Source organism: Vombatus ursinus, unplaced genomic scaffold, assembly GCF_900497805.2.
Source record: "Vombatus ursinus unplaced genomic scaffold, bare-nosed wombat genome assembly UNPS02003292.1, whole genome shotgun sequence".
Taxonomy (NCBI): domain Eukaryota; kingdom Metazoa; phylum Chordata; class Mammalia; order Diprotodontia; family Vombatidae; genus Vombatus; species Vombatus ursinus.
This window is the reverse complement of record NW_020943070.1, coordinates 15251904-15279267: the sequence shown is the minus strand read 5'-3', so window position 1 is coordinate 15279267 and position 27364 is coordinate 15251904. Positions and strand designations below refer to the sequence as shown.

Sequence of the window (27364 nt, the reverse complement as noted above, 5' to 3'; positions counted from 1 at the left end):
GCAGTTCTTTTTCTGGTGGCAAAGAATTGGAAATTGAAGGGATGCCCATCAATTGGGGAATGGCTGAACAAGCTGTGGTATATGAATGTAATGGAATACTATTGTGCTATAAGAAATGATGAGCAGGCAGATCTCAGAAAAATCTGGAAAAATTTACATGAACTGATGCTGAGTGAAGTGAGCAGAAGCAGGAGAACATTGTACATAATAACAGCAACATTGTATAGCGATCAACTATGATAGGCTTAGCTCTTCTCAGCAATACAATGATCTAAGACAATTCCAAAAGACTCATGATGGAAAATGCTATCCACATCCAGAGAAAGAAATATACAGTCTGAATGCCAATCAAAACATATTATTTTCACTGTTTTTTTGTTTTTTCTTTCTTGTGGTTTTTCTCTTTTGTTCTGATTCTTCTTTCACAACATGACTAATGTGAAAATACGTTTAACATGATTGTATATGTATAACCTATATCAGATTGCTTGCTGTCTTGGAAGGATGGACGGGAGGAAGGGAAAGAGAAAGATTTGGAACTTAAAATCTTACAAAATGAATGTTGAAAACTATCTTTACATATAATTGGAAAAAAATTAAAGATGATTAAGTGAAAAAATTAAAAAGAAAAAAAAAGGAATGGTCAGTTGGCCCTGGGTAGTTGGTCTGTGAGGCCTGAAATCTTCACAAAATGAACTTGGTAGGAAGCTGGAGGAATATATACCCCATGGCCTTATTCTTTTGAGAAGGTCATAATGGTTAGAAGATAGTGTCTTATTTACATGGTGACCACAATAATGTGAAGGCATACAAATGTGAAAGACATTGGAAATCTGGTCACCAAAGAGACCAATCTTATCTTCAGAGGATTGGCAGTGAGGTACATGACCATCTTCTTGACAGAAAGGTAAGTTGCTAGAGGCGTAGAAGAAGGCACACCTTGTCAGACATGGGCAATGTATAAATTTGTATTGCTTAACTGTACCTCTTTGTAACCAGGGAATGTTGTATAGGGGTAAAGGCAAAAGTCATTGGGAAGAAACAGTAATTTTTTAAATCATAAGGAAAAGAAAAAATTCAGTCTTAAAGGTAGTGTTTTATAAACACTCAGAGAAACAATCCAAATAAAGGAAGCAGGGGGTTAAGATTTGGAGATGCAAGATGAGACATGTATTTTTGAACATGGCTGATGTGGGAATTTGTTGTGCTTGGCTAGCCATATTTGTTATAAGGGTTTGGTTTTGTTGGAGGTTTTTTCCTCCCAAAGTAGTGAGGGGGAGGTGGAAGGGAGAGAAAATAAATATTTGTTAAAAAATAATAAGCAAAGGCCTCCCCTTCACTACAGGAGAGTCAGAAGTTGTGAGGTTTTCAAAACTCATGGATAAAGTCAAGGTATCTCAGAGGGTAAAGCTGAGACTGTCCTTTAGGCCCCCTGGATTTTTCAAAGTGACAAACATCATGGCAAAAGAAACAGGCTCCTGGCCATGGATTACTCCACATCTGCTCCTCTTCTCTGAGGCGTGACACTATACTCATGGCATCCTACTCCTGTGGGTTTTCCAGAGAAATCTTGCATACTCATTCAAAGCATGCACCTGCATCATCCCAGAGAAGCTGAGAGAATGAATTGCTACCATTCCTCATTAACCAAGTGTGGTAATTATCCAAAGGCCTCCTGTTAGCTCCACTAATCCAGACTGTCCTATGTGGCAACATGAACTAGCTAAAAGCTGGGAAGAGAAGACATTGAGTACATATCTATGTTAGCATTTAGAGACAGAACATTCTTCAGCCATCCAGCCTAAGCTGGGATGCAGGTGGTCATGGGGTCAATGTTTTGCTGCTATTGCTCCAAATAGAACACCCAGAACAGACAACAACCTCTACCTAGTACCCTCAACTGAACATTGTCATTATTGTTTTATAAATATTGGCTCAACTGTTGCGGCTGTTTGTCTTTCTTTCTTGAAGAGGATCATGACATCAGGGAGATGATACCATGTAAGGCAAGTGAATCAGATTTAAGTGAGGGAGGGTTGTGCAAAGTCACCAGCCTCACTTTCACCTCTGGAGCCATCTGTGTCTAGTGTCCAGATATGGATCAGGACAACTGGAGTTGGCCCAGGATTCGGTGGGGGACATTGGCCTTTGCAAGCTAAGATCTTTAACAGCAGTCTGACTGAGGCAGCACCCGTTCAGTGATTAAGGCTTATTAAAAAATGAGGCAAAGAATGGCCTCTTAAAAAAAATAGATCTGGGGGCAACTAGGTGGCACAGTGGATAAAGCACTGGCCCTGAAGTCAGGAGGACTTGAGTTCAAATCCGGCCTCAGACCAAACACTTAACACCTACTAGCTGTGTAACCCTGGGCAAGTCACTAAACCCCAAATTGCCTAAAAAACAATTTTTTAAGAAAAATAGATCTGGGAGGGGAAGACCCTCAGGGTTTCTGGACAAAATAGAAACAATTGTTATTCACATTCATTCTGAGCCAATCAGGGCCCAAACCATGACCAAGTGGGGTTTGGACTGGGACCTATTATTGACCAATCAGTGAGAGCCTGAATGATTTGGTATTAAGGCTGATCTTTTAGAGAAAAAACAAAACAAACAAAAAACCTGTTACAATGTTCTAGAAACCATAGAATAGTGGAAAGAACACAGGATTTGGAGTCAGAGAACTTGTTTTGAAATTGCAGCTCAGCTTCCTATCATTACAATCCTAGACTACTTTACCTCTCTAGGAGTCAGTTTCCTCATCTATAAACATGAAGGCATTGGACTAAATAATAATAATAGCTAACATACATACATATATATATACATATCCCTTTAGAGTTTGCAAAGCATCATATGTATGATTATGTTATATATGTAATACAATATGTTAATTATACATTTTATATTAATACGCTAATAATGCATATAATTAGATTGCATATATAATCTCATTTTCTCTTTCTAACAACCCTTACAGGAAGGTGAAATTATTTCCTTCATTTTATAAATGAAGAAACTGAGGCTAAGAGAGTTTAGATGACTTGTTCAGGATCAAGTAGCTAAGGAAGAATCTGTAACAGGATTCAAACTCAGATTTTCCTGACTAGAAGTCAGAAGTTCTATCTGCAATGAAGCAGTGAGGTGGAACAATGGATATAATGCTGGACCCGGAGTCAGGAAGACTGGATTTCAAATCCAGCCCCAGAGACTTGAAAGCTGTGTGACCTTGGGCAGGTCACTTAACTTTTGTCTGACTTAACTGCTGTTTCCTCATCTATAAAATAGGGATAATAATACCTGCCTCCCAAGGCTGTTGTGAGGCTAAAATGAGATAACATGTGTAAAGCACTTTACAAACCTTAAAGTACTATGCTGATGATGATTATGATGATGATGATGATTGATGATGATGATGATGATGACAACGACGATGATGATGATGCTACCTCCGGCAATCTTTTCTAGATGATCTCTGAGGTCTCTTCTAGCTCTAACTCTCTAATCCTCTGATTCTAAATCCTGTCCAATAAGCTTATCTTTCTAAATCTCACAGTCTAAGTTTCTTCTGTAGTCAGCTGATTTCCTTTCAGGGGAATCAAAGCAAGGTGTCCTGGGGACTCCAATCTCTATCTCCGTACCTAGCCTTGGTCCGTGCACAGAAAAAAAAATATCATTTCCTTTTCCTTACTCACTAAATAATAATGCAGCAAAATTAAATTTTGCAAAATGAACATTTGGTTTATTTGTAGAATAAATGTGTGGTAACAAAAAAAAACCAACACCAAAACACATGATTGAGGCAGGGAATTGCTAACTACTTGCAATTATTTCTAGTGGTTGCACATCAAATAAGAGAAGACCTCATAAGGTGGATATAATGAGGAGGAATGGGATGAAATTAAGTGAAGAGAAATTTAGACTGTATACCAAAATAAAATTTCTTCACAGCAAGGTCAGTGATGCTATAGTCATTCTGGGGAAATGGCTGACCCCCTGCTAAGGGCTGAATAATTTTCCAACTAGCTTAAGTAGAGCATTTAGGAATTTAAGGTTGGAAAGAACTCCTTCCTTGCCTGAGAAATGGGTGAGGCAATGGTAATAGATCACTTACAGTTCTGGGGTTAAGCACCCATGCTCTCCAAGATGCCTTCCAGTTGTTTTATTGTCAAGTCTTTTCAATACCCCCTTTGAGGTCCATCAGCATCTTAATTTCCACTTTGTATATAAAAAAGGGGGAAGCTAGGTGGTGCAGTGGATAGAGCACCAGAACTGCCTCAGATATTTAATAGCTATGTGACCCTGGACAAGTCTCTTCACTCTGTTTGCCTCCGTTTCCTCATCTGTCAAATGAGCTGGATAAAGAAATGCCAAACTACTCCAGTATCTTTGCCTAGAAAACCTCAAATGGAGTCACAAAGAGTCAGACACCACTGAAATGACTGAACAACAATATTAAAAAAAAAAAAAACTTTAGACTCACAAAGTGAAAGGTCTTACCTAAAAATCACCCAGAAAGTTAATAGCCTGTCTTTGCATTGCCCTAGGATAGGTACCTTTTAAATAAGAGTAATAGTTCACATCTCTACAGAACCACTGAGTTTACAGTTGAAAGGGACCTAGAGTAACATGTTTGTTTGCATGGGATCATATTTAGAACTGGAAGGTACCTTAAAATGTCACCTAGCCAAGTCTTTGCACTTACCAATGAGTAAACTGAAGCCCCAAGAAATTAAGTCACTTGCCTGAGATCACGCAGGAAATAAGCGAGAGGCAAGATTTGAAGCCTGATTTGGTGACTCTTATTTCAGCACTTTCTACTATGTCCTGCGTCTTTCTTAGGCTAATCCCCCCCAGACTTGGGATCAAATGACCTTGGTTTGAATCCCGGCTCCCTGCTTTACAGATGAAGAAACTGAGGCTCAGAGACATTAAGTGATTTGTTCAATCATTTCAGCCGTGTTGGACTCTTTGTGACTCCATTTGGGGTTTTCTTGACAAAGATACTGGAGTGGTTTGGTATTTCCTTCTCCAGCTCATTTTACAGATGAGGAAACTGAGGCCAATAGGGTAAAGTGACTTGCCCAGGGCCACATAGCTAATAAGTGTCTGAGGCTGGATTTGAACACAGGAAGAAGAGTCTTCCCGACTCCAGGTCTAGCAGTCTATCCACTGTGACACCTAGCTATCTCACTTTTGTTCTATTTGATGCTAAATAATAGGGTAGAATGAATTTTTCCACTGAATTTGTCACTTAGTACATTGTAGTCATAGACACACTGACTGATTTCTGGACTCCACAGATTTCACAGGACAAACTGCATCAAATGTCAACCATAAAGCTCAGTCAACAATGAACATTTAAAATTAATTGTTCAGCTTTCACTTTTTCATCTTCCTGTTTGCCTTCTATATTGTCATGCCTCTGATCCCAATCATTGGATCCCAGAAGAAATAAACGATGCAATGACCAAGCAAGCTTTCAGAGCACCCTTGATGAAGCATCTCCTCACAGAGAGATGACAGTCTCAAGAAACAGAACGACCCCTACATCTTGGGCCATAATCAACGTGAGAATTTGCTTTGCTTGTCTATGCATATGTTTTTAAAGGGTTTTGTTTTTCTTTTTTCCCCAATTGAGTGGAATGAGAAAGAGAGAAAATAAATATTTTTAATAGCAAAAAACAAAATTAAATTTTAAAAAGATATTTGTATGTGAGTAGATGAGTTCCTTCCCCCAGACTATTACTATATACTTCTGCTGGACTTGAAATAGTCATCCAAGTCTCATGTTAAAGAAATATTGATGAACAAATGCAAAGAAAATAGTGGAAAAACATTATCAAAGGTCCATATTACTTAAAAGGCAATATTTGTTTGGATAGAGTAGGGAGAGTGGGAGAGAACAGATTAGCCTGTTCTATCACAGTCCTGTTCTTGAAATTTTTTGCATTTCTATTGAGACTAAAGCCTATATTGTTGTATCCTTACCTAATTATTGACAAAAAATGATATCAGAGTATCATTCTTTTAGTATGTCTCTATAGGACAAGAGCTCTTAGTCATTTTTTATGTCATGGACCCCTTTGGAAATCTGGTGAAGCCTAGAGATCCCTTCTCAGAATCATGTTTTTATGTGTATAAAATAAGAAAAAAGGAAACTAATTATATTGAAATACAGCTATCAAAAAAATTTTAAATAAGTTCGTATCTACCCTTCCCCTTAAGAATCCTTGCCTCAGGACAATGATGAGCCCTCTTCAGCATCCCCAAAGAGAGTCCAACTTGGCTAATTATTATTCAAAATGCTACCCTCTGTGACTAAACAAGGTGGTTTAGAAATATCTTTCTACAGTACATTTCAGGAGTTTTGGAATCTCCACTTCCCCTATCCAATCTTTTAAAAGTAAATGAAACATTATGTGTACACAAATATGAAAATGTCATCCCTCGGTCTGGGCTTCTTAATCCTGGGAGTCCACTACTTTGGTGTGGTGTGGTTGTATGAAGATAGACAGACAGACAGACAGATAGATAATAAATGGATAAATAAGGGCAGCTAGGTGACTCAGTGGATAGAACCTCAGCCCTGGATTCAGGAGGACCTGAGTTCAAATCCAGCCTCAGACACATAACACTTACTAGCTATGTGACCCTGGGTAAGTCACTTAACCCCATTGCCTAGCCAAAAAAAAAATAGATGGAAAAATAGATGGGTAGACCAATAGATGGATAAATGGACAGATAACAATATTTCAATGTAATTAGTTTCCTTTGTAATCCTACATATTTCATTTTATGCACTTTAAAATATTTCTGAGAAAGTATCCCTAGGCTTCATCAGACTGCCAAAGGGGTCCATGGCACAAAAAAAAAAATGTTAAAACCCCCTGATCTGTCCTAATTATGGCAGGTTGGGACACATTTTAGTCTGACAAGCTGCTTTCACTGACTTGACATAAATACCATTACAGCACTATTCCACAATAAAATCTAAAAACACAGAATATCCTCAGTGGGATTTTCCCTCTTACTTACAGGGTGGTCTGCATCCAGCTCTGAGCCATACATAAGAACTCGGTGAGAACATTTGTCTAATTCAGCGATCTTCCGGGGAAACCACAATACATCCTCTAGGTCTGTTGGAAACAGAGTGTAAGGTCAAAACTATTAGCTTATCCTTCCTATGCAATATTGACTAGAGAGTAAAAGCATGAGATGCAAAAGTGTCCTTGCCTTCCTCCTCTGTCCAAATATTCTCTGGTGGATTCAGGGTCACAATGGTGGTTTGAAATTTCAGCAACTGAATGAGCTCATTAAATTCTTTCTTACTGCAGTCACAGTCCACGAAGATTTCTACCTCAGAACTTCTCCTGGATTTCCTAGACTCGATGTGCACCATGTTCACGTGCTTTTCCTATGGAAACATAACCAAATGGACTTTTTTAGAAACTGTGTTTCCCTGCTTTTGGTCTTTTTGTCATCACCACCTGGTGCTCAATAGGTTACCTTCTTCAATCAGACACCAACTTAAGAATAAGCTTATTTTCTTACATGTCGCAAAAATGATCCATGGATTGCATTTTTGCTACACTTCAAAAAAATTAATTTATTCTTAGCTTTGGTGAATGAAGAAAGGAAAAAATTGTATACAAACTAGTTTAAGCAACACAACAGTTTTAGTGATGTCAATAGAATGTCAAAACATCCAACTGTTATACTTAAAATAGCCAAAGAATAGGAGTAGTTGTTTGGCATTACATAGACCAAACATTTCATTGTCTAGCTGAATCTTCCCACCTTTCAGCCAGTAATTTTGGTGTCATATAGACATAGTTTCACTCAAGGATTCATTCAAGTGAGTTACTTGGCATATTGCTTGGAATGAAAATTCAGGCATTCTCATAGTCCAAATCTGGAACCGACCTCCATTTTTAGCCTACCCTCCCACTTCTTCCATACAAATCCCATTTTATTGTCAAACTAGACTACTTACTGTTACTCAAACAAGTCTGGAGCCTTCTTGCCTCTGAATTTTGGCTCTTTGCCATTCTCTACTCCTAGAATGCCCTTCCCAGGCCCACCTCTTCCCCCATTACCACCTCTAGGTATTCTCCTTATCCTTCAAGGCCCAACTTAACTATTACCCCTTCCTACTCTTTCCTCATAATTCTAGTTGAAAGATCTCTCCTCTTTCCTGAACTTTTAAAATATTTTCTTCATACTATATATTCCAGTCTATATTCCAGTTACTTGCCCATATATCTTATCCCTAGACTTTAAAAAGGAGAACTACACCCAAGACTACCTTGCACAATCCTCTGATCATATAGTAGGCACTCAAGTATTTGCCAAATGAATGAATATAGAATCACACAACGTTAGATTTGGAAGAGCCCTTGAGTGCATTTATTCCAGGTTCCTCATTTTGTAGATTAAAAAAATTGGGACCCAGAGAGGTTGTGATCACATAGTATTATGATCACGTAGCTAAAAACTGTCAGGACACATACACAGATCTCTTGACTTTGTGCTCTGTGCCCTTTCCACTATACCATTCTGGATGATTGGATTTGGATTTTACTTTTTAAAAAGAATCTAAATTGATTAATAACAATCCTCCACTAAATTCCAACTCCTAGGTCTTATTGTAAAGTGAAATTACCTTGGGCTCTCAAAGGCTGTACATGACGATTAACCTGTTGCCAGGCCCTAGCTGACAGATGAAACTCCATGTTTGACTACTGATGGACCCACCTATATGCCAGCAAGTTTCTGCATACTCAGGAACTGACTTAGTCAGCTACATTTAATCAATGAATGCAAGGATAGCAAATTTCATTCCAATCCAGGTAAACATGGTTAACAAACTTTCCTAATCACAATGACTTTGTAGTCAATAAAGGGGTTGTGCAATCCAGACCACTCATTGATTGACTGTCCCTAAGGTCTCCTTCCTACTCCATTCAGTCCCTGTGAATCTATTCAGCAACAACAGTCAGTTATAAGAGCAGAGGTGTGGGCTCTTGATCAAAGTATTCACCCCATAGTATGCCCAAGCCACCACTTGAGTGCCAGTGGTAGAACTAGTGGGCTGGGGAGCCTCATGTTTGCATGCCTGTAAGAAACTGCCTGACTCATGAGCCTTTGAGTACTTATGTTATTTATTATATCTCTTCACCCATGACCTCCTCTTATATACCAAATAGAGCATAAACTACGATAGGTTCCACCAAGCTAAAAGGGCTTTGAGAAAGGGCTTAGTGACAGATAACCCATCCATCATCTGAGGATGAATGTAGCTACATGTGGAAAGACTCATCCCCAAAAGATGGACCACCAGGTGCCAGGTGATTCATTTGAAGGGCTATAGCAATTCAACTAAGGTGTGAAGAAGTTACAATCTATGTTAGTGAAGGGAATACTCAAGCACGGACTCTTAAAATAAATTAATAATAATAGTAATATATCACATTACTATAGAGATTTACTGTCTTCGAGGTGATTTCATATCAATTATCTTACTTGATCCTCACAATATTCCTGTAAGATAGGAAAGACCCATATTTTATTTCCATTTTATAGATGAGAATACTAGGTCTCAGAGAGTTTAAGTGATTTTCCCAAAGTTCTAGAGCTGATAAAGAGCAGGAATTAAACTACAGTTATCCCTTGCACATCACAACTTTCCCCATCGTGGTTTTGAAATATCATGGGTCAGCATAAGAAATTAAATGGAAATTTTGAGGGAGTTTTGCGGAAGCTATAGATGGCACGCAAAGGCCAGCAGATGGCACAGAAAAAGTTTAGAAACTCAGAAATGCATAAAACATATGCATAGTATTGTATAATATCAACATATTTTATATTTTAATATTATCATAATTCAGACTTCTTCTCTGGTATGAAGGTATGACCAAAAATTTTATATAGACTTTCCATGCTGCACTTCTAACCCCCATGATATGGAAGGGATAGTTGTAGAATTCAGGTCTTCTGAATCTTGTCCCAAACCTATCTTGTCCACATTCTCTGAGTGAACTAGATCGGGCATTGGACATTTTTTTTAAAATCCCTGTTTTTATCCTGGGGGGCAAAGTGGACTTGTAAATCACAATTATCTATAAATAATAATTGTTTGTAATAGAAGAATTGGTCATTATTTATTTGTTTAATTTGATCAATGTAGCTAGCCAAGCAGGAGAGTTTATTTTTTTAGATGCTGATATGTATGTATTCCCACAGAATATCGATATAGCAGGACCTATCCTAGCCTCATCCCAACCCTTGTTCCTTATCATGTTCTAGGTATGACCTTGGAAATAAGGTCATTGTATTATTGTATCATTAAGCATGTTATTATAGTATTCCCAACATGAAAAGCTGCCAAGTAATTCCTCTATCTTCTTACTACATATTCAAGACCTTATTACAAATAAGGTTCATAATGTCAATATGACATCAATTTATGAAATCCTAGAATCTCAGAGTTAAAAGAGAATTTTAAAAGTCAGCTGGTCCAACCTAAACATTGCACAGAAGGAATCATATGGAAACCAGGGTGGGATTTGAAGACCTTAACGTCAAAGCTATTCAAGAAATTGCCTGCTCCGGGTTGCTAAACTGGTGCTTACTCTTAACTCAGTCTTTTAGGGTTATTATGGTAGATTGCATAATGGCGTTGTTGTTTGTCCTTCATTCTCAAAGAGGATCATGACATCAGGAAGGTGACGGCATGACTTGCAAGTGAATAGGATTTAAGTGAGTGAGGGCTATGCAAAGTCACCAACCTCACTCTCTCCTCTGGAATCATTTGGGTCCAGTGACGAAATATAGATCAGGACTACTGGAGATGGCCCTGAATAATGGTGTAGCTCCTGAGTGTATACACCAAACCTCCCCATGTCAGATTTGTCTCCCCAAGTCACAATAGCAGATTTTATGTGAGTTCTGCCAGTGGAATGCATCAACCGAGATAGCCATGTGGCATTTTCTAGCAGGTTCTCATTTGCAGTCATCTAAATCATATCTTTCCTACTCAACTAAGGAATTCATTTGGCCTTGAATCCATCTTATCTCTGACACTAATTATTCCTGACCATCTACAAAATGTGTGTAAATCAAATGATTTTAAAAGTCCAATGAAGCCTTTTTATTTAAAGGAATACTATTGGGAATCTTTCCTAAAAGTAAAGAATAGTTTTGTAAAGTTCATAGGATTATAGGATTTTACCCTGTAAGAGAATTGAAAAATCTTTTAGGTCACCCTATCCCTTCATTTTATAGATGAAGAAACTGAGGACAATGTAAAGAGCTCTGGATTGAGAGTCAGAGGACCTAAATTCAAATCACACATTTATCACTTATTACCTATGTGACCTTAGACAAATCTCTTCATCTTTTTGGCCATCCATTCTTCATGGTCACAAAAAAAAAAACAAATAACTTCCTGAAGTGTATGCAGTTAGTAAGTAGCAGAACCCAGAACTGAACCCAGGTCTTCTATCTCCAAGTTCATTGCTCTTTCTGCAACATCAAGCTACGAATAATAATCATACACACCCTATCTATACTTTGTGCAAATCTCCATTTTCCATACATCAGGATTGCTTAAAGAGAGACACCTCTCTGTCTCCTTTAATTACTAACATTTCTACCTGGTAATGGGGTTATATCATTCCCCAAAGATTGTTTGGATTAAAAAAGCATATTTCATATGATCTTGTTTATTCTGTTGTTTAGATGATATATGCTACTTGTGGAGCTTCATAAAGTTCTATTTTTTGAACATTCCAATATCCATAATTATACCATCCCCAGAAATTGACTCACTGCATTGAATCATGTTTCCCAACAGATTACAGTTGTATAACAATGAACATGGCCATGTCAGGGGGTTTTACACATACCTGAAAGAGCCTTAAGGCTTTTACCAATTCACCAACTTCATTTTTCAAAGAAAACACAACTGCAGTCTTTCCACTTTCCCCAGCAGCTTCCTTCTTGCCACTACCTTTGTTGCCTTTCTTATCATCATTTGCTCTGTTCAGCTATAAGGAAGAAGGGACAGAAAATTACAATCAGTCATCGGATGTTTGAGCTGACAGGTACCGTACTGTTCAGAGATTACTCACTAAATAGTATCTTGCATTTACATAGCACTTTAAAGTCTGCAAAGCACTTTACACATGTTATCTCGTTTGATCTTTACAATAACCTTATCATTCTCCTTTTTTAAAGATGAGAAAACTGGAGGGGAGAGAGATTAAATGTCTTGCCCAGAGACACATAGGTATTGTGTGAGGAAGAATTAGAACTCAAGCCTTCCTGACTCCAAATTCAGCAATCTATCTTCTATGCCAACAAGCATTTATTAAGCACTCACTACATTCCAAGCACTGTGCTAAGTGTTGGTGATACAAAGACAAAAATGAAACTGTGCTTATTCTCAAGGAGTTTATGTTCATCTAATCCAACCCTCTCTCTTCCTTCCCAATTTTACAGATCAGGAAACTGAGGCTCAGAGAGGCAAAATGTAAGCACAAACATAGAGTTAACTAGTGACAAAGATAGGACCTACACTTAGGACTATCAATTCCCAATTTAATGATCTTTCCATCAGACTATGCTGTAGGTTATGAATAAATTAAGCTTCCCATAAATGAATTTATCAGAGTCTACACTAGTACTGAAAGACAACTTTAACATGAGCAGAGCAATCAAACTCTGTCAAGATATTCTAGATACAGTTGAATTGCTCAGAACTGAAAATCAGAAATGTGACAGTAGACAATTGTGACTGCTTTCAGTCTATCAGCTAGTGATTCAAATTAAAAACAAGTGTTTGGATCCACTCTATCATAAAAAAAAAATCTAATTGTCAAGAAGCATTAAGATTTTTCATTAGCTAATGTGTTGATTTCTTCCCTTGGCTGTATTTCTTTATTACAAGGGAAAGACCCCCCAGGGTGGGGAGGGGACAGAAGAGTAATTGGAAATGAACAATGATGTAAAACATAAAATGAAAGAGCATCAATAAAACATTTAAGAAGGGAAGGGAAAAAAGAATTACTAATTAGTAATCTCTGCCTTTAGGTTTTCTTTCCAGCTTGTATCTTGCATTGAAGTATATCTCATTCAATGATCATAAAATTTTATATGACATTTTACATTTACAAAGCATTTCACATTTATTCCCCCCCAAAAAAATACTGAGTAGACATTACAAGTATCATTATACCCATTTTATAAATGAGGAATGTGAGTTTTAGAGAAGTTATTATGTGATGCAAGTCAATAAATTCCACAATATATTAAGCACCTACTATTTGCAGGACAAAGTTGGGTCACAGACCCTGCTCTATAGGATCTTTGGATCTTAAGGGAGTAGAAAAAAGGAGGAAGATAATTACACAAACAACTCTTAATACAAGGGAGAATGAGACAGGTGCATTGGAGAAGTGTTGAGTGAAGGTAGTTGTTTCACCTGAGGGCAAGGAGGAATCATAGAAGCCATCATGAAGGTACCACCTGAAATGGAGCTTGAAAGAGATTAGGGACTTCAATGGACAAAAATAGAGTGTGTGGGTCAGGATGAGGGCAAAGCAAAGAGATGGAAGATGGCAGGATGAGAACAGAGGACAGAGAATGATCCAATTCAGTTGACATGTAGGGTACATGAAGTATCAGCTAAATCTAAAAAGATAATTTGGAGCCAGATTGTACAAGGTATTGAATGCCAGAATAAGTAGTTTATATTCCATCAGATAGACAATGAAGGGTTACAGATGGTTTTCCAATAGAGGAGTGATGCAATCAGAGAAGTACATTAGTCGCTTTGAGAAGGATGGATTAGAGAGGGGAAAGCCTAGAGGCAGAAAGATCAGTAAGGAGGCCCTTAGAATAATCTGGGTAAGAAGAGATGAGAGCTTGAATTAGGGTGGTTTGAGTGAGAATAGAGAGAAGGAAATGGATTTGAGAGATATGCTGGAACTGAAGGTCACAGAAGAAACCAAAATGAATCAAGTCAAAGGTACAGGTTAGTTTCAGCAAAGTTTCAGCTTCAGGGAAGCTCTCATCTTCTGAGAGCAAAGGGAAGGAGAACGGTATGAGCAAGGATTCTGATAGGTTAAGAGGAGTGAACAGGAGAGTTAAGAGAAATTGTGCCTGGTGACTTTAATTGGCTAAGTAGGAGGCAACAGTGAGGATGAAGAGTCTGGTGCTTGAAGAGAAGTGAAAAGGTGTGAAAGGGCCACAAAAATATTATTAAGAGTCAAAATATGTTATTAAGAGTCATTTAATTTTTCAACTTTTTTCTTTGTTTCCTTCCCTAGCCAACCTCAGCAGAATACCTTGCATCTCTATCTATAGGAATAGGGAAGGGATCTATTATTTCATTGTTACGGGGAATTTCCCTCTACCAATGCAGATTGGTAACTGCTGTGTAATTTATAGTCTTAGAGAGTTGCCTGGGGCACTCAGAGGTTAAGTGACTTGCCTAGGATCACATGAACAGTATATGTCAGGGTTGGAACTTGAATTCATCTTACTTCTTGGCTCTGTGACCAGTTCTCTATATGTTATGCCACACTGCTCCTGTTCTATCTATAGTAGTTGCTTAACAAATATTATTGAATTGACCAAAGGATTTCCCAGTTGAAGACTTAAACCCAGGTCTTCTGACATCAAGCCCAGTCCTCTTTCCACTGCTACAACACAGTGCATGAATTAAACCTGTTACCAAAGCAAATTCAAAAGGATCGAAGATTCATTATTCCTATTTTTTTTATTTTTTCCAACATAACTTGAAAGTAAATAACTATTTTGCATTCTTCTATCTGACTACGCATGTGCCTAAATCAATAAAACTGCCATTTGTAACTTCTGACTCTCTAATTTTATGCTGTCAATGGAGATCTAATTGCTACAATGCTGGCAGAGAATATATCATCCGGGCCCACCTAAATCGTGTCAGTAGATAACAATTGAAATGAAGGTTAAAATCCAGACATGAAAAAACTAGATAACTAATCCTCATGAGGAAATAGAGGCATCTCTGGAACTGAAAGGTATTAAAACTTCATTAGCCATGCAAGATACTACAGTATGTGATTAAGTAATGACTAGTAGCTGGAATTTGTTAATGATAACAATGACAGATTCTTAGGAGTCAGAGTACTGTCAGAAATGAGGAGAACATGAGGGTATAAAATAACTTGCAAATTGCCTTTGACAGATGATGTAAAGTTATTGTAAAATTATGAACTGATGGTGCTCTCATCCAAATGCATAGTGTTATGCAATATACTCACTAAGCTCTGACAATTAGGCAAGGAGAGTGCTTCCCCCTCTGCAAATGAAGATATTAAAACATTTACAACATTCCCCTGCATTTTTGTAGGAACTAAGAAATGTGTCTGTGGTGGGGAATTGAGCAAAAGATAATTTGCTGTTCTCTTCTTCTGTCTCCCCTCTTTTTTTATTTTCATATTAACATTCCATCACAAGTCATTCATACTCAGTTTTTTAATCAAAAATTTGTAGAAAAAAACAAATTTTGACTTCATTATTTATGATTTCACAGACTTAGAAATGTATGTTGACTTCTGTGTTTAATAGTGATAGTCTCTTTAAAGCTATTTTGAACTACAATTTCCTATTACTTTCAACATCTGTTTCCTCACCATATTAAAAACAATCCTAAATATTTAAGCTTCAGTTTGGACATGAAGAGACTATAATTTTGTTTCTGTATTTTCTAAATTTAGTATTTCATTCTTACTTTAGAAATTCTTGATGTACTTGCTGGCTCATTTAAAATGCCTATATATTATTAAAATGCAAGGAAAATCATTTACATTTATTTAGAATTTTTAAAAATTGATTTAAATAGTTCTACAAAACAACATAATTACAATGGTAAAATTTCCTTGCATTATCAACTCATTTAGTAGTAATAATGTGTAAGTATAATAAATCTCTGGCTTATGCACAGAGCTAAGATATTCAAACAGACTTTTTTTCTTCCCACAGAATTAGAAACAGTTGATAAGCTCTGCTATTTCAATAATGAAATATCATTCAATATTTTTATTGCATGAAGACCTGGATACATTTTCTTTCACTGCAATTTTCATCTCAAATTAGGACCTAAAAACAACTCTATTCCTTTTTAAATTTTAAACAACTTTAAAACTAAACTGAGGAAAGGAAAGTGCTTTCAAAATGGAACCAATCTTTTTCTTTCCAGTTTTCAAGAAGTTCTAGATCCAGCAATGATTACTGAAGATGATTTTGAAAGATTAAAATGGAAAACAATAATTATTGACTTTAAAATTGGAAAGGACACATGGAGGAAAAAGCAATATACTGGTGAAAGTCCACAAAATCTAACTCTCCCCTGTTCTCCTCATCAAAGATATCCTTCCTAAATCCAATACACATTTTCCTACTCTAAAGTAAGAAAAATTTCCTTACAACTTCTTTTTCTCACTTGCTATAACTTTTTTTAATACTTTCCAAATAACTTTCTAAGAAGGAATCTAGAAAGACGTTAAGATATGTTACTTTATTAAATTGGTGAGTGCTTTGAATTCATTACAGGAGGATGCTTTAAGGTGTGTGTGTGTGTGTGTGTGTGTGTGTGTGTGTGTGTGGTGTGCAAGTTTACTAATCCACAGATAGATATTGTTGAGAACAAGACAGTCACCAGTGTAAGAAACTTTCTCTCAAAAGTGCCAGTCCCTGGGTACTCACTGTTAAGCTGCTGGATAGCTGATGCTCTTCAGGCACTGCTGAATCCAAAGAGAGACCCCTCCTTGCCCAGTATTTGCTGGAAAACATCATCATGGCTGGCTGCATGGGGAAATCTGTGTAGTTTCCTTTCTCTACAGCAGGGGGAACCAGCGGACTGGTGGCTAAGGCTGAGTCCTCAGCTCCAGCTGGGAAGTAGAAGAAAGAATACAAGAGAAGCTAGGGAGGATGAGCAGGCTGCTCAGGGCGCTGTCCAGAGTTTGGGTACTGAAAAGGAGCAATGAAGCTTCTCTTCTCCCTGCGCTCTTTATATGCGTAACTGGGAACTGATGAAAGGCTGATTAGACAGAGACTCATTTCTGGCTGAGATGGCTACAGCCAGATTAAAGACCTGCGCCTTTAGTTTGTCTCCAACATGGAGTTTTTTTATTTCACAGTGACCTTTTCACACATATTGGGGAAACAACACGCAAGGGAGCTTTCTTTGTACAAGAAAACAACTTGGCCTCCTCATTTCTCTTCTCAAAGAATATTTGAATCCCTTAAGCCATCATATTCCATTTTTTCACACTTGAACATTTTTTCTGCCTTAACTGTCTTTTATTATTTTAGTGTGATAGCTGTCATGATAACATACACTCTTTCCCAGTAAAGATAATAACTGAATGCTCATTGATATAAATACAAGGCAGTGTTTTTCATGTTCCATACAGGGTAGCTTTATTGCAGAAAAATTGGAAGATTTAATTTAGCTACAGGTCAGGTACTATAAACATGTTAAGTTTAAGGATTCCTCTAGATGCTGGGGAAGAGGAAGGAATGTAAAATGTGAAAGTACCCACATTCAATTATCAATAATAATAATAATGCTCTCATAACTATATAGTACATCAATTTTACACACTTTTCCCCACAACAACCTTGTAAGATACATAGTGCAAGTGTTGTTATTTACATTTGATAACTAAAAGAAATGAAGTTCACAAAGATTAATTGATTTGCCCATGTCTTTCAACTAATAAATAGAAGAGTCAGTCTTTGGATTCAAAGTCAATAACTCTTTCTATTATATTATTATTACTACTATTATCTGACATGTATATAGTGCTTCAAGGTTGGCAAAGGGAAGGAAGAAAAAGAAATAAGCATTTATTAAGCACCTACTATGTGCCAGGCATTGTGCTAAGCACTTTACAAATGTTGTTTTATTTAATCCTCATGACAACCAGGGGAGGTAGTACTATTATTATTCCCTTTTTACAATCAAAGAAACTGAGGAAAGCAGGCTAATTGACCTACTTAGGGTCACACAGCTAGCAAGTACCTGAAGGTGGGTTTGAACTCAGGTTTTCCTGACTCCAGGCCCAGTACTCTATCATCTAGCTGCCTGGGTACAGTGGATAGAATGTAGTACTTTACATACCTAACTCATGTGATTCTTTTAAAAAACCCTCTAAGTGCTAGTTATTATCAATATTTTATAGGAGAAGGGGGTAATCAAAGATGTAAATGAAAAATGTTGAGAAAACAAGTTGCTTTGCTCACAGTCTTGGTCATGGCACCATCTTTGATGCTGTAACTTGGCATTTTGAGTTACACTAGCTAGGCACAATCCTCTTCCTCCCTACATTCCATTCCATTCTCACTCTAAAAGCCCAGCTAATAGCTTGGAAAGTAACAATCCTGTTAAGCTCTAACTCACAAAGAGTAGAATAGGACTGATAGTTTCATTATTGTGGATATTCTACATTTACCAAGGTGGCTTAAGATTACATAAACTCTTTGACAGATTCATCAGCTTGTTGATTCTCATTGAGTTTGCAATTAACTAAAACCCTTCAATCATTTTTCATGTGTTGCTTTTAAGTCAAGTGTCCCCTATCCTTTACTTGTGAAGCTGATTGTTTGAATTTAAATGCAGAGGTTTACATTTATACCTTTTCAATGTCATCTGTTTTACTTAAGTTCATTGTTTCCAACTGCCAAGCCCTTTTTGAATCTTGATTCTGTCATCTAACATATCTATCCCTTCCACCTTTATGTCATCTGAAAATCTGAAACATTTTCTGTATCTTCATTCAAACCATTAAAATGTTGACCATGATAGAGCCAAGTAGAGGGTCTTCTGGCATGGCACTAGGAGATACCTCCAGGTTGACATCCTTATTTATCAAAACTTTGGGTACAGTTGTTTCAACAATTCTGCAGATTCACCTCACAATACTATCATTCAGACCACATTTCTCCATTTTTTCTGTAAATATATAACAAGAGACTTTGTTAAATGCCTTATTGCAATTAAGATATGTTATGTATTCCTTTACGTATTACATATGTATTCCTTTATGAATTGACATGGGTAAAGTAACCCTATCAGAAAAGAAATTGAAGGTAGTTTTACACAGCAGTGCTAGCTCCTAGTCCCCATTTTATTTTCTAAGTACTCAAACCAACTTTGTATACATAATTTATATAAAAAGCAATCTATCCTGACCCTTAAATAGAAAACACTAAATGGAAAAAAACTTTAAGACAACTGGGTGGTACAGTAGATAGAGAACGAGACTTGGAGTCAGAAAGACTTGAGTTCAAATCTAGCCTCAGACACTTACTAACTGTGATACTGGGAGTTTTTTCAGCTGTAAATGGGGATAATAATGCCACTTACCTTACAGGGTTTTTGTGAGGACTAAATGAGATAATATGTGTAAAGGGCTTAGCACAGTTCTAGGTGCATAGCAGGTACTACATAAATGCTAATTATTATTAGTATTATTATTATTATTATTATTACATGAAGGCAAAAAGTGGTGAGGAACAAGGGGTAATAGGTTCATTTGACGGAGTCAGCACCTCTAGTTCAGGGGTTATTTACCTGGCGTATGTGAACTGATTTTAAGATATTTTGATCATTGTATTTTAATATAATAACTGGTTACTTTTGTAATTGTAAGAATTTGATTTCATGCATTTAAAAATATTATTCTGAAAAAGGATCCATAGACTTCACCAGACTGCCAGAGGGATCCATGACATAAAAAGAGGTTAAGAACCCCTGGTTTGGTTGCAAATGCTCCTACCTTTTGATCAATTAATCAACCAATTTACAAGTATCTATAGTGCCTGCTACGCACTGGCACTGTATCTTACAGGATTACTCTGAAAATAATCTTCATATATAGATGGTCATTATTTGTGATATCAAGAATGAAGTTGTATAAATAAGAGAACAATTTTTAAACCACATTATATAGTTTAATCAAAACTATCTTTTTCTTCCTAGCTATTGTTTACTGCTATAGGACTAGAGAACATTTTTAAAAGTAAAGGCAAGACCATGACCCATTCATGCAAAGCCAGTCTCTTTTTAATAATTCAGAAATTGACATTTTGAAATAAGTTGCAAACCAAAATGAAAAAAGGATGGGACTGGATTCCACAGTAATTCTTTGACTACATCACACCAAACATCTAATCAACACAGTCTAAAATCAAGTCAAATTGGTTCATTTGGTGCCACAATTTGAAGTGACTGAATTGATCCGATGTTGAGACACAACTACAGACACTACTGCCTGTGATTTGTTCCCTGATAAAATAGTCACTTACTTTCAAATAATCATTCAAGTAAGCATTGCTTATTACTGCAATTTGCCCGAAATCTCCCATTCCTTACTCGTTCTTAGTCCATAAATGTGACGCCCATTTCAATTCACTTCAATTCAGTGAGCATTTATTAAGAGCTTCCAGGCACTGAGCTAAGAACTGGGAAAACAAATACAAGCAAAAGAAAGACAGTCCCTGTCTTCAATGTGCTCACATTCTAATGGGGGAAAACAATAAAACTTAAAAGCCAGGGGTAGGACATGGGATAATGGTGGGGGCAAAGGTCCAAAGGGTCAGGACTGGGACCTGGAGAGTAAAAAAGGATTTACCATGGCTAGCCTGGGAACTTCCTTTAAAATGGACAATCTGGGAGGAACTAACCAATCAGAGGAAAGGATTGTAGAGGTGGAAATATCTTCCAGGGTTAGAAGGTTGCTGGGAAATGATGGAAAAAGAAGTCCTGAGAGTCAGAAGCAGAGTCCCAAGAGGAATAAAGACATTTAAGTTGTGATAAATTATTGTTGTTGTCACTTGTCCATTTTATTTTCTGAACCTGTACGTACACTTCAGTTCATCTATAAAACGAGGATAAGAATAGCACCTACCTAACAGGGTTATTTATTGTGAGGATCAAATGAGATAATGTATGCGACAGGCTATGAAAAATTTATATCATTAGGTAAAGATGAGCTACTATTATTTTTGTGAGAACAAGTACTACATAAATATTCTCTATTATAATTAGCTGTCAGTAATATGTATTTAAGTGGAAGCTGCTTCAGAAACCATCAACATATCTTACACATGGCATTATATTAATATGTATAGTTCTCCACTGCAATTTAAAAGATAGGATCAACAGCCAAGCAATTTATGGTTTACCTGAAGAGGATGAAATTAAGCTAAAGGATAGGATAAGTGACTAATTCAGGGTCACGCAGTGAATTGGGAACAAACTGAGACCAGAACCCCAAGTTACATATCAAAATTAAAATTATATTGTTCAGCAATGCCATGACCAACCGTGATTCCAGAAGACCCATGATAAAGCATGCTATATACCTCCTGACAGAGAAGTCATGATTGGGACATTTTTTTTGGATGTGGCCAACGTGAGAAATTTGTTTTGCTTGACTAATGCATATTTGTTACAAGGGATTTGGTTTTCTTCCTTTTTTCCAATGGAGAGAGGAAGGAGAGAAATGTATCTTTGTCATTTGAAAAACAAAATTAAAATTTCTAAAGAGTATATTGATCAGGCTAGAGACCTGATTACAAATAAGTGAAAACAACAAGTCATTCCAGGGCTATATGTACAGGGCCAGAAGTGCTTCAAGAAGATCAGACAAAATGCACAACTATGCAATAAGGAGATATTGTGCATAATTGTGTCCATGTGGAGGTAATCAATGCAGTTACTCCAATACTTCAGAGAATTATGATTTTATCAATGTCTACTCCCATAAATCACAACTCCTTTATAACTCAGTAGATGGCCTTCAGCACTGGCTGTGCCAGAAAGATTCATAACCCTGTAGCCAGCCTGGTTATGAACTAGTCCTTAGACAAGAGACATATGATCAACTACCAAGCCCTTATCCAAAGCCTTCCCAGGGTGGTGCAGTAACAGCTTGTGCTGGAATAACCTTTGCTAACCCCAGGTAACCTCCATACCACAGTGAGGCATTAGAATAGAACTTTAATGGAAATTCATATCCAATCTAATCCACTATTGTGATGTAATTGTGATTAAGTCAATTAGGTTGACCATTTCCCCTCATTTCATTCGATTCAATTGAGGGTGTGTTGGCACTGTGTAGACATTTCATTCTTGGGTTGACATTGTGTAAGATTATATTACAATTTGCTTAAATGGGACAGAAGTTCACAACATCTTTCTTTCAAGATCTATCATCCTAAGGAAGCCCCAAGCAAACTTCAATTCAATATGTTTTTAAATACCTACAGTGTCCAAGGTACTGTACGAGGCTCTGGGAATGCAACAAAAATTAAATACTCTGTCCTCAAGGAGTTTACATTCTACCGATACTAAAATGGGCTCTGGTAGTAGCCAAAGACCTGGTGTATGTCAGTTGTAATGACAAGTGGAAGAGGTGGCATAAACTCCATGAACTATTACATTCTGTGCCCTCAGAGGAGCACCAAGATATCTGGAAAACTAATCCTAACATATAAAAATCAATTTTAGCACAAAAATTCTACAGAGCAAAACTTCTATTACTTCAGTGACACACTCCCTAGTGTCCAATTTTATACTCAGCAAGGTAAGAGATATGTGAACATCTTAGCATTCAAATAAGATTATATAGAAAAAATGGAAATGCAAAGACTGCTAGTGTCAAAAGTAGAATTTATGAAGTAAAATAAAGAAATTTGGCTTATTATATTTTACCTGGAGAACCTCATTTCCTAGAGGTGCTAAAAAAATTGGGTAGATTCCTATCTTTCTAGTATATATTAGTAATCTTTCCTAGATAAAGTTAATTACACAACACCCAGTCTATAATCCTAGCTTCCTCAGTCAGTCAATAAACATGTATTAAACTTCTACTATATCCCAGGCTCAGTCCACCACAGTACATTATCTTATGTAGAGAGAGCAATAAATTTAACGGCTAGCTGAAGTGCAGCAGATTAAAAAAATGAATATTTGTTGCTCGCAAATATGCATAATAATACAGGAATTTAGACTGGCTTCAGCTAGCTTTGTTCTTCTCCCTGGTTTCATTTGCATGTCAGGGAGTTGGCAGGGCAGGGTAGGACCGGGGGAGGTTGGGAAGAGTAGTGGGAGAGAGGCCCCCAAAATGGATTCAGGGGACACCAGCTCACAATCAGGGATTGTGAATATCAAGGAATTTTCTAACTCCAAGTCAGATAATTTCCTGAGACCAAGGACACAGAGTCAGCACCAAATCAAGACAGTCAAAAGAATAGCCTCAATCTTAAACCCCTGGGATATTGTTGGCTTTTGTTGGTTGCCTGACTGGATACGGTGACTGATAGCCATGACCATGCACTAATACGGTTTTAGCCTGTCCTTGTCAAGGAAAGGCTTTCTAGCTACTGTTACCTAGTAGACAGGAGGAGAGAGAGGAGCAGATAGCTCTGAAAACCAGAGACCAAGAAGATTGCAGGAAAGAGAAGCTTAGCAACCACATGACCAGAAAAGATGCCCACCATCCAATAAACAACAGAGGTAGTGTTGCCTAGTAGAAAGTGGAAGCAGAATGTTCAATAGAAGCAGATATAGGGTTGGCTGATTAACAGTGGATGGCAGGCAGCTCTGAAGTGTTAGAGGTAGAAACTGCACCAGCCATGTATGAGCCCTGGCCATTTATCTCCCTACATATGTGTCCTCCATACATGTTTCCTTCCCACTTTTTTTCTGACCATGCATGCTCCTTATATGTAGGCCCTACCTAAATATATCCTAATCATATCTTTTCTGTGTGTATACCCTGGCTGGAGGGTAAAATGGAAATAATCAATAGAGTAGGTTACAAATGGGTGCTGACTCACACATATCTAATACCTGGGGCAGTTTTTCTGGGGCTAGTGAGAGGAGGGGAGGTGGGGGTCAGTGTTTTACTTTAGAGTTTCTGTTACTTCTTGTTGGGCATGCTTATCCTTTAGCTCAAAACAGTATCACCACAAATCAATCAATTTTGCAAATGTAGAGGCAAATAAAATTAAGCTCAATTCTTTGTTTCAGTGACTTCAATCAATTCCATTTTCAATCTGTTAATCTTCTGAAGAGCTAGGGGGAAAATCATCTATTCAACTTTTCTATTTTCTCTTTCTTTTCTCCCTTTTCTTTGCCCTCCCCCAAGCAATTCCTTTTGATGTACTTCGTGTGCTCCACTTAAATACCAATGGGCATTTCTTATTGCTGTTACCAGTTTGATCCACATGGTGGATTCTTTACTAACTGGCCTATTTCAAGCTTTACTCAAAAGTTTTGCTTATTTATATAAGTATAGGGGAAGGAAAAACAATTATTTATCTTGAAATTTCTTAAGAAGGGCAACAGTAGAAATTAATGCTATGAACTAAATGACAAACGTGCTTAAAGAAACTAGTATCTTCCTTAGAAAGGAAAAGAAGGGAGTAGGAAAAAAGCTCTTATCAGCAGTATCTTGGCACAACTCTCACACACTCAGGTAAGTAATCCCAAATTCTAGCCACCTTATGGGTATGCCATTCAAAATCACAGCTTATATGCCTCAACTTTCCCTTTTATCAGCACAGCTTAGGTAGCTCACACCAAATACTTCAGAGATGCATTGCACCTTCACTCACCACCTATCTTCCTATTATCTCAGCTTTCTGTGAGCACTGTATGTGCTCATTTCATGCCTCTAATCATCATCCCCAAAACTGTTTGAAACCTTGGCCCCACAAGCAGGATTTTGCAGAAGGCCCTCTCATAAGGACTCCTGAAATGTCCTATTTATCCTGAGGAACTCTTCTTCTTGATCCCTGCAGGAACTGATTCAGTGGTACTTATGATCACCTTAACTAATTTTAACACACTTTTTCTTAAAAGCTATTTCCTAGAAACAACATGTTAATGTATTCTGCAGTGAAATTTATTCATTTAAAACCATCAGCAATTTTTTTTTACAGTGAAGCCACTAGCTTAACAAATGTGCTTCTACAATTTTCTCTTGTGTATTTAATAAATGTATCAGTCTTTTGCTATAAAACATATAGGTTTTAATTCTGAACAGGAAAGACTTGTTTACAGACGGCTGTCTGAAAGATCTTAATATCCATATTTATTATGTCATATCTATTATGTCATATCTTCATTAAGTCATATCTACTCTTTTTCCTTCTAAGTCCATGACACAATGGTTTGATTCTAAATCCATGTTAACATGTTATCACTGTACTTCTTTCTTGCTACTAGAGCACCATTTATCAGGCCTAGGGTGAGTAAGTAATGCCCAGGAATGACATTTTTCCCAGTACAACCTAACAACATAGCTACTGGTGATCTGGGTTTCTGCAAGATTGTGCTAATAAACTCTAATTTGCTAACAACTAGTTTTTGTCCCTCAAATAATGATTCTTTTATTGGATTGTCACAGTAAAAAAGGTAGAGAGTGTGGTCCAATGGAAAGGGGATGAACTTGGAATCAGAAGTGGGTTCCAACCATATAAACCGGCTGTGACTTCGTGTAAATCACTTAATGTAGGTCTTCGTTTATCTTTAAATTAAGAGGAATCAGACTAGATGGCTCCTTCCAGTTCTCAATCAGGATTTTATTAACAAATAGGGTATTAAAATAGCTTTCTAGTTTTACTGCACAAATCTTTCACTTAAAAAAATTACTGCTCGTGGATCCTAATTGGAATACAGTAGAATCCTCTTCTTGTCATACTTTCTATTTTCCTTAACATAACAAATGAAAAAAAGACAGGTAAGATATCCCAAGTTACCTGGGACGGTTAAGCTAGCTGATCAAATACCTCACTTTGTCGTTCTTACTTAGGAAGTGTCTTTTGCCTCTTTCTGTATCCAAAGTGCTTTAGCACAGTGCGGGGCACAGTCATTAAGTGCTTATTGACTGTATGTGTGTTCAATGGCACAAAGAAAACAGCAGGTTAAGTGTAGAGAGCAGGGAAAAAAAAAGTTTTGCTTTCCACCCTCACCCCACCCCCCATTTTAGATACAACAGGTTGAAGATGATAATATTATCTTCTCCAAGTTTACACGAAGTTTGGAATAATTACCTCCCTCTAACTCTAATGTGTACTTTACAGTCTGAGATTAGTTAGTATCTACCAAATACTCTGGAAATGCCAAGTTTAACAGGGATCACCACCTTTTCTTAAAATCCTGTTCAAGGTTTTGGTAGCTAGTAACTTCTTGTTTTCCTGAAAAGTTTTGTTAGCTTTGATTTCTGTTGTGATCACCCCTACACATCTTTAATTGTTTATCTTCAATCCACATTGATTACACTATTTAAAACGGGAAAATTTTGTCATGTCACTATGGGACAAGTCCCTAGGCTTTCTGCTCTTAAAGTGAAAAATTTTAAGACGTGAAACACATAACAATTATTAAACCATTAAAATGTAGATCCTAGAAGTAAAGCAGCTTTCCAGCCACTCGAGAACATACTTAGAACTTCAAAAGAAGTCAAATGAACTAGATAGTCCCAAAATAATAGCCTACTTTGGCTCTCTAGGATTATTTCTCCTAAGTATTTGACCTTAATTGTAGAAGTCTTTTGGCAGACTATTTCATAATACTAAAAGTCCTGTCTTCAACTGATTCAATTGAGAATATCTTCTGATCTGTCATATCTATATGGTGTTTTGAGGTTTTCAAAGGGTTTTCACAAGCATCATCTCATTTCAATGTCACTATAACCTGGTGAGGTGGACAAGAAAGTCGTTATTATTTCCTGATGAGGAGGCTAGAGGTCAGACTAACAAAATGCCTACAGTTATAGGGCAACCAGGTTGCACAGTGGATAGAGCACTGGCCCTGGAGTCAGGAGTTCAAATCCAGTCTCAGACATTTGACACTTATTAGCTGTGTGACCCTGGGCAAGTCACTTAACCCCAATGCCTAGCAAAAAAAAAAAACAAAAACAAAAAAAAAGCCTACAGCTACATATTTGGCCAGTGAAAGGGCCAGGACTGAAAGAGAGGCTAGATTTTCTAAGTCTTAATCCAGAATTTTTTTCGTTTTGCCATTCAGACCCCCTTAAGCATGTGCCTATATATCACAATATTAGCTGACCATTCCAAAAAATAACTCAGACTCAGAATCCACCTGATTCTGTTTTGTCTTTCTATGCAATTCAAGATGACAAAATGTTTACTCTCCACTTTGATTTTTGCTGTGTTTGACATAGTCTTAGTCAGAGCCTACTAAACAACTTTAATAACTTTTTATATGAAAAATGACAGCATATTTAGTTAAAAAGGGGTTTAAATAAAAAAGTTTATATTTTTTTTAAATGCCATTAAT

General features: G+C 37.1%; 1 protein-coding gene across 3 annotated transcripts in view; it reads right to left on the bottom strand.

The window, feature by feature from the left end:
- TPH2 (tryptophan hydroxylase 2) overlaps positions 1–16857 on the bottom strand; it is a 129365-nt gene extending 112508 nt beyond the window's left edge. The window contains exons 1-5 of one of the 3 annotated variants that reach the window (XM_027873983.1): positions 16749–16857; positions 16549–16562; positions 11907–12047; positions 7234–7414; positions 7036–7136 (exon numbers count right to left, since the gene is read on the bottom strand). In XM_027873983.1, the coding sequence (XP_027729784.1) occupies positions 7036–7136; positions 7234–7414; positions 11907–12047; positions 16549–16562; positions 16749–16857 (546 nt within the window). Of the gene's footprint in view, positions 1–7035; positions 7137–7233; positions 7415–11906; positions 12048–14196; positions 14213–16548; positions 16563–16748 lie in introns of all 3 variants that reach the window. The other 2 variants (XM_027873993.1, XM_027873982.1) reach the window with 2 other exon arrangements.
- Between the last annotated feature and the right edge of the window lie 10507 nt (positions 16858–27364).